The sequence below is a fragment of the Thermochaetoides thermophila genome (assembly GCF_000221225.1).
Source record: "Thermochaetoides thermophila DSM 1495 unplaced genomic scaffold scf7180000011816, whole genome shotgun sequence".
Taxonomy (NCBI): domain Eukaryota; kingdom Fungi; phylum Ascomycota; class Sordariomycetes; order Sordariales; family Chaetomiaceae; genus Thermochaetoides; species Thermochaetoides thermophila.
Window position 1 is genome coordinate 5021089 of NW_006383032.1, and position 12429 is coordinate 5033517.

Below are 12429 nucleotides of genomic sequence, written 5' to 3' on the forward strand. Positions count from 1 at the left end.
TTAACCAGACCAGCAAAGCAAAAGAGAGATCATCCATGCCAACATAACGCCGTTTAGCCACGGTCTCAACCCTGCTGCCACATCCTCCTCTTCCTTACCTTCGCCATTGTCATAGCTCCCAGTCCAACCATATCCATATTCTCCAACTCCTGTAGCAACGGCACCTCCCCACGTAGGTGTTGCTCCCGGTATGATCACCGTCGTAGACGTTGGTCCAAATGGGAATGGAATTGTCATGGTTGAGTCGACAACCACGCCCTCGGGGCCGATGGTTACCGTCTCGCCGCCGGGCAACTGCGTAATTGTAGTGCCCGCGCCTGGGCCGACAGTGTATGTCGTCTCGTCCAGCACGACCACCGATGGGCCAATCTTTGTCAGCGTTGCCCCGCCGACCAGGGCGTACTGTGTGGCGCCGGAGGGAGCGTCGGGCCCGCCGAGGATGATGCGAGATGCGTGCTCGGTCAGAGTGATCCCCGAGGGCCCGATGGTGATGACGGCCGAGGGGTCGCCGGGGTTGAGGGTCGTCGTCAGCGCAGAAGTTAGCGTGGCGTAGGTGATGGTTGTGCCGTGAACGATGACGATGGAACCGCCGATTGCGGTGATGAGGTCGCCGCCCGCAACGACAACTTCAGTTGGAGCTGGGGAGGCTGGGAGAGTGAGGGTTTGATATTGTGAGCCAGAGTTGCCTGCTGAAGGAAAGCCAGTCCCATCACTGTGGCCATTGCCGCCGACGATGGCGGTCGGGTGAATGGTAAATGTCTTCCCCGAGACAATAGCGGTTGTGGGGGCTGCTCCGGCAGGAGGGAGAGCGAAGGTAGAGCTTCCGATGATGGCTTTCGAAGAGATGACCACAACGCGGATGCCGGAAATGCTAGTAGTAGTCGGGATGGGGACGTAGGCCCCGCCAGTGGGCGCCGGCCTGTCCACGGTGTGGCCGGCTCCAACAACTTTGGTGGGGTCGATGGTGAAGGTCTGACCAGCAACAACCACGACCTGGGTCGGGGTGGCGGGATTATCGCGAATTGTGTTGCCATTGATGACCACGGCTGATGGCTGCACTGCTACAGTGATAGGGACTGCTGGACTGGGGGTTGGATGGTGCACAGCCGCGTCGGTTATCGCGTGTGGAGCGTCATTGGAGTTATAGGCTGGAGTAGAAACCACGGGTGTCTCGGTTGCGCTGACATGATTATCTCGGGTCTTGGGTGGCTGGCTGATGCCGTAGTTCGGCGCCGAAAAGCTCGTGTAAATCACGGCCGGATTCTTATCAGTAGTCAGGAAGGTGATTGGATTGATAAAGCTGGTCTGCACTCCAAACAGGTAAGTCGGGGTGGCTGTACTCGTTCTGCACTTGATATCAGAGTTGACCGTGGAGCACCACGAAACGGTGAGCTCAGCCGGGGATGGATTTGGAATACAAGTCGGCGTCGGAGAAGGGAGAGATAAAGGCGGGTATGGAGGAGTATAGTCTTCTGGATTTCCAAACCAGGTGATGGTGCTGGTGTAAACAACTGACCACACCGTGGGTGTCACCACAACTTCACCAACGTCGCAAACAAGAGATGGCTCCTCGACAGAGTTGGACACCCGGGTGGCATCTGCAGACAGCGTAGACGTCACGAATGTCATTGGCTGGGCCGACGTCTTTCCATAACCCAGATCAAAGCTCTCTACCTTGGCGGAAGAGACCTGAGGTGTGCCAGAGGGAAGCGATCCTCCTGCTGGTGGAGGACGTGGGGGGGTCGGGGCTGTTTTCCTCGAGGATGTTGTCGAGCTCGCTGAGTCCTCCGAACTCGTTGAGGTAGAGAGTTCCGAGGAGGACTCTAACAATGTGCTCCCTCCCGAACCTCCGAGGAAGTCGTCAATGACAATAGTCACGGCGACAGTTAAGGGTGCACTTGGCGGCCTGGTCGGTGGTACTCGTGCTGTTGTCGATGAGCTGGCTGATCCTGCCGTCTGCGTCGAAGATGCATTTTGGCTCAATACACTAGCAGTAGTTGTTGAAGGAAGGACTGGACTGACGATGGGAGCGCCCACTTCAGGGAAGGCATCCTCTGAGCTGCTCTCGGAAAAGCCTTTGACGGTTGCTACCGTTGCTGCTGGTCCTCTGACAGGCCCCTCCAGAGTTGGCAGGACGGAGTCACTGATAACCTGAGCATTCTGAATCGAGCCAGCGGCGATGTGCTGGCGTCTGAGTAGTCCTATTTGCGTTGTTAGTGTCCATGGTCGGGGAAAGCAATCCAGGCATCCGGATAGATGCTGACCTCCGAGGGTCTTGTCGACGCAAAGACCAGCGAGCACAGCGATGGAGAACAGCGCACACTGGCCCCTGACCATGCTGTTCTGGCTGGGGCAAGTCTTCTTTGTTGCTTATACTGCGCCCGTCTGAGAGCTGAAAGGTTTTGATGCTGAATTGTATCTCCCCGCTCAATCATCGGAGACAGAATACGCCCAAGTTGTGCGTGCTTGCCCTGTTTTTTTTTCTACGAGAGCCCCTCGACTATCGGCTGCTTCTGTCTTCACCACAAGAACCTCTTCGCCATCACAACCAATGGTAGCATTGCGTTCTGGATGCTGGAGGACGATATTGGTACTGGTCGAACAATAACGAAGGGTAAGCTGAGAGCTGTCCTGAGGAACTGAATATGAAAAAGAAACAAGGAGATGGGCCGGTCACCCCCCTATGGATTTCACAACATCAACAAACGCAAGCGAACAAGGGTATTGGGAATTGAACGAGCGACCCGGCAGAGGTCCGAGACAGGACAGCAGCTGAACAGTGAGAGGGCAAATCAGCGACGGGTTGGATCTTGGAAGTGCTCGGATGTCTGGAACGGCTGTTTTGGCGTTGCGGCAAGGCGGCTTGGAACTAGGAATGAAATGAAGATGAGCGCGCCAGAATAATTACCGTGCACGACTGCCGGAGTTCAAAAGCCATGTACGGAGCATGGAGTCTGAACACTGTGCCAGCGGGAGAATGCTTCCCTCTAGACTACAGTACAATTTGGACGCTATGTTGAGCCTAATCAACGAGCGTCCTGTGGGACGATTTCATATTACCGCGTGTCACAGTTCATGTCGGCGGCCGGCCTTGAGGGAAGTCGTGGGAACAGGCTGGCGCAACGGCATCCCTGCCCTTGCCCTTCGGAGGAGATATGGGGCCTGGGGGTTGCACAAACATTTTGCCAAGCAGCCCATGATTCCAAGCATTCCCAAGCCTGGCCCAGTGGCCCCAGATGAGCATGAGAGCATGAGGATCTGTGACTTTGACAAGGATTTCGTCCCTGGCCGAGGACACCCTTCCCCGAGGGGATGGAGGGGACGTGGATGGTGCGAGAAACGAGAACGGCTTTAGAGTCTAGAGATGCATCTGGGGCCGGAGATGCTCTCAGATGCTCAGATTCCAGTGCTCACAATTGGGCGAGCGCGCCTGTTGTTGGCCAGGCTTTTTCATTCTGTTTGCCTGCCAGTCTGACGCCACACATGCCTGTTGCCGTGCAGAGCGATAACGTGGCAGGTCTCTTTGTTCCTCTCGAGCTCGAGCATGGTTTGCTCTTCACCTTTCTTTCTCTGGTCAGTCGTCACATGCAGTTTCTTGCTGGCCGTTTTGTTTGAGACAAGCTTCGAGATGAGCTTTATCCCAGCTTGGTTAGACAGAGCCAGGGGCTTTGGGGCTGACCAGGGTATGGGCGCAGGCTTCTTCTCTTTTTCCGGCTGATGATGCACGCCCGGTGTAAAAATCCGAGAGAGGGACCGCTACACCCAGAGATCCATAAGCTGCAACCGAACGATTCTTCGAACTCTCGCCCCCAGATTGCCGAGCTTCACCATGGAGCGAAGTCCTCCGCCATCGTCTCTTGGTTGACGACCGACTCGGGGGGGGGGCCCTGGTTTTTCCAAAGTAGAAATTCGATTGTCTCACTAGAATCCTAGCCAACACACTAAGCATGCGGATCTGTGATGACACAAACCAGACCTTCTGGCTGACACATATCATTCCTTGCCAGCGAGAAAATGTCAAAATCATTTCACACTGCGGGAACCAACACACGTGGATTCCGGCAAGACGACCCGCTATTAAGTGCGTGGTATAGGTAGCTACCTAGTGAACCTATGCAGTATCATGACAGGATTGGTGGAACCATACGCCAGGGTCGCATATCGCTTGGTCGGCAATTGGTAGACTAGGAAGTCAACATATATCCATCAGCCAAACTGTCACAACGCGGCACTGTACGGTTTGAGCCGTAATGCCGCGATGGCCGTGCTCGATCAGTGGCGTCAGCATCACTCACAGAAAGCCTTGTTTCGCTGCGGCCAACAAGCCTTGATGCGCATGCTTGACAGGCGAAGGCTGAGTGGCTCAACGATCCCCGTTGCCAACCCTTCCGTACACACAAAAGCCAATCATGAATTACGGATTATTGCCTACCTAGGTGGCAATTGCAACATGGGTAAAATACGCAGTCTGTCTTGCTTGTCGTGGGAAAGACTTCTGGCGCGCGCTTGTCCTGGTCCTACGGATTAGTCGACTCAACTCGCGGGTTCTTGCAACCTGCAACGTGCCAATGCGAGCTCACTTTGTCTCGGAAGTCTGCTGATGAGGCAGGGTCTGCGGTAACATTCAAAGTCATTGTCCACACAACAGCCCTCCGGCAGCCAATGAGGCATCATGGCAAGCGAGAAAATGTTGCAAAGGACCTCGATTTGGGCCTTCGGGTCGATCAAAATCTCATCGGCCAAGCCAGCAGTGCCAGAGGAGTTCAGGCTACTGGTACTGTCGGTCGCTCGAGCGCCAGAGGTGTGCAGAAAGACCAGACGACCCTCGCGTCCTGCCACCTGCCTGTTCTTTAGTCTCGACCAGAAAAGGAGAGTGTCATGCGCGTCATTTAGGGTAAACAAGCAAAAACGGCCTTCCTATTTAAGACGACAAGCAGGCGAAGATGCGCTATGCGCCGAATCGCTTGTACCCACGACAGATAGATAACGAGAAACCAGCACAGAGTTCCTTGAAAGTCTGAGAGCTCGGAGAACATCGACACAGCAGCAGCTTCATCGGCTAGAACAACCGAGGTACCGTACCACGACCGTTTGGAGAGAAGCCCCAATCTTGCAAAGAGATCATAGTGTTCGTAAGGCAATTAATAAAACCGTTAAGTAGCTGCCTATGAACGGACCGGCGCTAGCAGAATTGCACGCGTTGCGTAACAGAGCGCCGCAAAGTTTGGTTGGGAGCGCCGGCAAAATGGGGAATATGGAATTTAGCCAGAGTGACCCCGCCCTTTGAATAGCGAAATATATTGTCTCTGCCGTGTCCGATGCATCCTCATGCCTCTTCCGGCCATGTCTTTTCCCAGAGCTTCCGTCGGGACGCGGGCATCTGGGGTTTGCTGACGCTTCGATGCCGTCAGCAACTGACACAATCTCGTGTATGAGGTCCGCATCCACGCCCGTAACGAAAAAGCAGTGGATTTGCTCCAGCTGAGCTTCTTGTACAAGCATCTATGCCAAAAGTCATTGGAGCGCTTTATAAATGGCCGCATCGCTTCGGCAGCCTGCCTTGTTGGACAGTGTGCATGTATATTGTATATCAAGGAGAAGCAGATGGGCAGGATCGCCGGATGCCGCGGTGGCAGAGCCCTGAAAACATCAGTAACACCAATATTTCTCAGCCGAGTGCGCTCCCTCGCGGTTTCACCACCGTGAAAGCCCGCATTTCCGGCATTTGGGGACCCAGGGAGATGGGCCATGGCAGAGAAATCTCGAGTGAGATCTTCCCGCAAAGATCCAGCCGACCGGTCAGCGAGAGCGAGAGATCCTGGTTAACGGAGACACGGGCAACTCCTGCAAGAATAATCCATAGGCGGGCGTATCGGGGAGAAAATAACACAGTGAAAGACTTGTGAAAGTACCAACCGGCGATGAATGCTGTCCCCTGCCCTGAGGTGTTCGGTGCAATCCGGGGCTAACGCCCATGCTCCACAGACCATGATGCCAAGGGGCCCTCACCTTAGCAAATGTTGGGGAAAAGGTGGGGGGGGGGGAAGGGGGAGGGAGTCCCGGAGAGAAAGGCTTTGGGAGGGGCATGTCTTCCCAAGCAGCATGCGTAGCAGCAGCATTTCCCTTGACAGGTGGGCAGAAGGCAGGCTGACCGTATCGCCGAGAAAAGAGTGCACAGCTCGATGATCGGGCCAGATCGTACGAACCATGTCGTCCTGATCGAACGCCCGACCCTAATCTGACAGCATCTCTCTCACACACAGCCCGTAGCCAAAGAGGTCGTGTACGTAGAGAGATAACAAGTAGTCTGGACCGGTGGGCTTAGAGGATCATCCCAGTTCATGTTCCAAGAACCAAACCAGTGTGCCGTAAGCCTCCACGGGCTCCTCCTGACCCGATCGTGTGGACAACCGCGCCCCGTACAAATCGCATGCTAAGTGATCCGTAGACACCAGACGGTACCTCTGCGCTTTTCGCTGCAATCCGCAGCCGCTCCCAAGTTCGACAAAAACCACGTGTGGCCTGAGAGCAGCATCCACGGACGCGGTGCCAGGCCCCAAAGCGCTGGCGCCCATGTGTAATGTGATACCAGTATGTAGGCATGGGACTGGACTGGGGATGATGAGAATGGTGTTCCCGAGTCTCTGAGCAGTGGGCAACGTGTGTCTCATGCACATCGCGAAGAAAACTTGCTGGTTGGTGGAGCGTTTGGTTTGTGATCTAAGCCTACCTATTGTGGATGCTTGGAATTTTTGCGAGCCGTGTCGCGTCCCGTGGCCGTCATCGTTAATCTCCCCCCATACGTCCCTCCCAGGTCCCGGCGCTGTCATATGCAGACTTTCGGCTGTTTTTGTGGGCAGCTCGCACGACGAAGGTACTGTTGAAGTGATGCCGATTGCTGGAGGCCTGGGGCATCCTGCGAACAACCCGAGAGTGTGGTGGTAATATCACGTATTGTTTGCTCCCATTTCGCTGGGTCATACGGTAAGATTCATCTCTGGACAGCCAGTCTGCTTGTGTGGGCAACACTGCAAGTGGATGGAGCCTTGCGGGGTTGGCGACCCACGGGTCTTGTGTCTTGGCTTCGCCCTAGTGGCCGTTACGGGCAGGCGAGCTGTTCTCTATGATTCCCTCCGTACGCGATAAGTACGAGGCCAATGAACTTGGAAGGAACATCCAACCAGGAACGGCAAACGGGACGAATCTTGGGTGTCCCCTTCTCCAGGAAGGCCCAAATTTCCCGATTGTATTCCCATTCCCATCTCAATTCCTCTGGCAATGCAGTGTGCAATGCCTCAGTCTCCTTCTTCATGCTGTCATGCTGTCCGTGAATGCCAAAATCTTGTCAGGTATGTGTGCGATTTTTTTTTGGTTGTGTCTATTTTATTGTCCTCTCAAGTTTCCAATGGCATGCGTTGTCCGGTGCTTGCACTCTTGATCGTGCCCCTGGCGGATTGGATGGACAATGCGGGGGGCTCGCGGCGTAAGGGCAAACAGATCGCGATGAGCATCTGTTCCATGACTTGGCTTGGCTGTAGCTGAGTTCGCATGCGCACAATCCGTCCCCGTACCTGAGGTGGCTTGAGCCTCCATGTCACTGCTGTTCGTCACTTGTCGAGAAGAGGCTGCTCATCAGGCTATACACTACCTACCTCTCCACCACATACCTGCCGAGCTGGCCGGGTAACCTACCAACCAACCTACCTTACTCGGTTGCGCATCACGGCTAGGTGTGCTACCTAGGTGTAGGTGATACTTGGTAGTTGTAAGCCATCCATGATAAAGTGGATGGCCCAGGACAGCTGGAGCTGGAGTCTGGAAGGTGCTCAGCCCAGGTCAGTACTCGTCTGGTGCCTGCAGTGCATTCGCCGATCCTGCCTGGTCATGGAAGGACTTTATCTCCAGCTTTAGGATGACACCTGCCTACCTGTCTTTCATACTTCCAGGTTCCGTCAGTGCCCATCCTTTATGTTTCAGGTTTCACGTCCCAAAAGTCAGAGCTTTGGGCTGGGCTCACAACTTAAGGTTCTGCCGTTTTTTTTTTTTTGCCTGCAACCGTGCATTCCATGGAACCCGGGCGCCGCAACATATGGAAGATTGGACCGGGTGGACGTGGTTGGTTTTGACCAAGACGGGAGTTCCGTTTTGGCTGCTGCTCCATTGCTTCTCTGTTCCCCGTAAACCGTCCGTACGGATTACGGACTGCCTTCCATACATCGAGTCTGAGCTCCATTCATCCCATCCACATGATTCCCATCTCCATCACCTTCCCTACCGTCAATTCTTTACTGGTACTGGTACTAGGCATCTTAGGAACGCTCTAAACGGGCGTTGGGTATATGCTGGACCACCTGCCTACCTTGGGCTTCATACTTGTGCCTTCGGGTCCTGGCCGATTTTCACGTTTGCGGAATTCTCGGCGACCGCTGCTTGTCGTACTGGTGTTGCCGTCTACCATCCGCATCTCTCTATCTCTCTGTCACTCTTCTCCTTACACGCTCTCATGCGGCCGCCAGCACAGGGGCTACGCGCAGCGTAACCTGTCTCTTACTCGTCGGCTTCGAAATCGAGTTGGTTCTTGAGCAGCGGTGATCTGAGTAGCGTACTGGCCGTCGAGCTGATGGCATGATTGGAGGTCGCGTGCAAACGCTCCAAACATCAACATCATCGCCAGTTCCAGCTTCAGCAGCCGCTTCACAATCCGATACTGCGCCACCGGCCATAATCCCCATCACTCATGGCTCCAGCAATCCAATTGATTCAGCTTCGATTGAATCGACACTGACATGCTCTTCACCTAGCTCATGACGTCTCACTTCGACTTCGTGCGTGCTTAGGACACGAGAGCCTATCAACTGCACTCGACTCCATCAACTCGCTGCGCGGCGCAGCCGCCTCTGTCTAGGCTGTTGCCACCATGCCATTGCCCGCCCGCGGGCTCGCCATTTCTTGCTTTGCTCTCCAGCTGCTCTCGGCCCTGCAACCCGTCACGGCCAGTGCTGATGCTGGCACTGGAGCCGACGGTGGCGCCGACAAGCCCCCTTCAAAGTCGCCAGAGCCCCTCTGGATCCAGCCATCGGGAGAGTGGTGCGTCCTGAGTCCCTTCGATCGCTTATTCATGGACTCGAATCCACTCTATGGCCCTGTTGCTGACCCCCTCCCCTTCCAGGTATGGCATCGACGGAGACTGGTCTAACTTCGCCTTCTTCATCGGTTCCCCCGCTCAGGCAGTCTATCTCACTCCTGCAACTGCCCTCTCGGAGATATGGGTTGTGTCTACTGGCGGCTGTGTTCCCGGTGAGTCGATGCCGCCTCCGGCAGATCGATAATATACATGAAGCCTTACTAACATGACACCCAGTTCAATTATGCATTGACGCACGTGGCGGCGTCTTTGACATATCCCAATCAGACACATGGCGCTCACTCGGGACCTGGCTTCTGGGCATGAACTATACTGGCATGGGAGGGAACGGGGACTATGGCTTGGAAACCCTGGCCTTTGTTAACACAGTCGCGAGCTTTACGACGGCCATTGACGATGCTCTTGTGGCGGTTTACAACGATACGAACTACTACCAAGGCTATGTCGGGCTTGGTGTAACCCAGGGTAGGTTTGGCAACAATCTCACCATGCCCTTTATCTCTCAACTGGCTCAGTCATATGGTTCCATACCGAGCCATAGCTACGGCTATACGGCTGGCGCCTATTATCGACCAAGTAAGCTCTCTCATTCCTACACTCCGCGGGCGCCCAAAGCCTTTCCTATCTGAATGGATTCAATTGGTACTAACATGCTGTCGAGATGGCAAAAACCGCGGCACAGTGGCATCCCTGACTCTAGGAGGCTACGACAAGCTGAGATTTGTCCCTCATGACCATAAGTTCGCGCTTGACCCTGTCACACGATTGCCTACTGTTCGTCTCCGCGGTATCACGGCACACGTGGACTCCATTGAACATGCCCCTACCAAAAACTGGACTTCCACTTCGCATCCTTTGGTCACTATGGACGACTCTATCATCGCCATCATTGACTCCTCAACCCCATATCTCTGGCTCCCCACACCAGTGTGCGAACGCTTCGCCGCAGCACTGAACCTGACTTGGAGGGAAGATTTGGGTGTCTATGTGTTTGCGAACGGCGCTCAGTATACTCACTATCAAAATGATGAGTCTCTGAAGTTTACTTTTACATTGTCCAGTTATCAGAATGCCGATGACTTTGGCCAACCTCTCAGCACTCCTGGTGTGGTCAACATCACTTTACCATCGGCTGCATTTGCACAGCTTTTGCGCTACCCCTTCAGAAACGTCATTAAATGGGGTGACTCTAGCATCCCGTACTTTCCCCTCAAGCGTTCGACCAAAGAAGTGAACAACGAGCAGTATATCATCGGCCGCGTGTTTATGCAAGAGGCATATCTGATTACGAGCTACGATAGATCCTCCTTCTCACTCCATCAGGCCTTGTTCCCACAAAATGCCTCTAGCAACTACTCGTTAGAAGCGATTCCCAGGCCCCCCGACAGTCCATACCCCCCTTATCGAAATGAACCCACGTCGCCATCTCTGAAAGGGGGCCTAAACACCGCTCAGAAAGCTGGGATCGCTCTCGGAATACTCATTACGCTCGGTCTTCTCTCCTTGTTCCTATATTTCAGGCACCAGCACAAGCGACCGTCCAAGGAAAATAAGGATACAGCAGGAGCAGAAAGCGAGCGTACTGAGGTGCCTGCTGCTTTGCAGGAGGAGGTCCCAACGAGTCCGGTGAAGCGAATGTTCACCAAGGTTGTCAATAAGAAGAGGTCGCGAAAAACCGTGACAGCTGGATCCGATGGGAGCAGTGGCCAACCTGTTGAAGTTGGAGCGGATGCACAGCACCAAGTCTATGAAATGCCCGTGCCACCTGAGCCAGTGGAGCTGGACAGCAACGATGTTGGTGATGACATCACCGAGCTAGGTCTTGACACTACTCAGGGGCTTAGTCAGTATGAAATAACGAGAAGAAAGTTAGAAAGACAAATGCGAGGGCCGGTCCCGGCCTACACTCCGCCAGAAAATGGCATGGCCATCAATATCCAAGAGAAGTCGGCTCAGGATATTAGTCCTATTCCTCACTATCGACCAGCTGATGAACCATCTCCAGCCTCCTCACCTACATACGCAAACAGCAGCACACTTCCTTACTCCCTTCCCTCCCCATTGACGCCACATGGCGAGTGGACGAGCCGTATGACCGATCTCCCATCGCCCATGACAATAGCTCCGCCAACACGGTTTCCTGGGCCTTCGAGCGAACAAGAGGCCGGCATCAGCCTTTCCCCTGGTCCTTCACCAGTCACACCTCGCTCTGTGCACTTCCCGCCTTCCATGGCCCCGACGCCCATAACTTGCTCGGGTTCCAACCCTGCTCCCACAACGCCGACAAGCGGTACCATGCCGCGACTTGGTCCTCCAGTCCAACGCACACCAATTGATCCTTCTCGTGTTGTTTGTCTGGGACCTTTGCCAGAAAATATCCAGCTTCAGCTGCCGCAACAGCCAGTACCACGACTCCGGATACCACAGAGCCCGCTGGCTGATTTGTCCTCCCCAGGCGTGGGGCCTTCTCAGTCGCTAGGGCATTATCGCTCTGATACGCAAGGCTCGACAGACACTCTTGGAAGCAATTATACCATGGAGGAAGCTGAACGGCTGAAAGAATTAGAGAGACAGCATGGTTTGATAATGGCCCGGTCAAGCCAAGTGCAAGAACAGGGCGAGAACAGTTCGCGACAAAGAGAAACCGGCGAGCAGAAAATGAGCGAAGGCCAAATAGAACACAGGTCGGCGTCGAGTGACACTCGTGAATCGCGCAGTCCGAATAGCGAAGAACGAATCGAGACTGGTTTCGAGATCATTCATGTCCCTCAGATGGCCGAGAAGAGGTATAGTTTTGAGGTGGGAGACGACAGCTAATAGTCAACTTTTTGCATATTAAAAGACTACATCTTGTCGTCTCGATTCATTAATTGATACATTACACCGTACATAGGTAACTTCCGTTCCTGGAAACTCGGTGGTAGGCAGCGAATATTCCACGATCTGATCATGTGTTTGGGAATTGGGCGTTTTGTTCTCCGCGGAAATGTCGGGATAAACATTAGGGAATTGGCGTTTTGGACTAGTTCAAGGCACTCGTCAGAGAAGTTTGAAAGCCAAGGAAAGACAGATATGTCCATTGTAAGAGCCCTTTGAGCAGATAGTGTGCTGAAGGGTTTCAGTTGAAAGTTGTAAATTTATTAAGGTGGCCGCTGATGGACGGGGGAATTCGCGGACTTGGATTTTAAGAGTGCCCATTTTGAGAACCAGGCCTCGCATGAGATGAGCCTTGGGATTTGATCTCCAATAGGGAGTGGTGATGTATATGTGGATAAAGTCTGGTG

General features: G+C 54.1%; 2 protein-coding genes across 2 annotated transcripts; one reads left to right on the forward strand and one right to left on the reverse strand.

Moving 5' to 3' along the window:
- CTHT_0034410 (uncharacterized protein) lies at window positions 1-2337 on the reverse strand (the record flags this gene model as incomplete). Its single annotated transcript, XM_006693812.1, has 2 exons — window positions 1-2201; window positions 2265-2337. The coding sequence occupies 2 exons, from the start codon at window positions 2335-2337 to the stop codon at window positions 1-3; spliced, it is 2274 nt and encodes a 757-aa protein (XP_006693875.1).
- Window positions 2338-8917: 6580 nt separating this feature from the next.
- CTHT_0034420 (uncharacterized protein) lies at window positions 8918-11962 on the forward strand (the record flags this gene model as incomplete). The annotated part of the gene is made up of 4 exons (XM_006693813.1): window positions 8918-9087; window positions 9170-9297; window positions 9362-9721; window positions 9807-11962. 4 exons carry the CDS (start codon window positions 8918-8920, stop codon window positions 11960-11962), a joined length of 2814 nt encoding a protein of 937 aa, XP_006693876.1.
- Window positions 11963-12429: the final 467 nt, after the last annotated feature.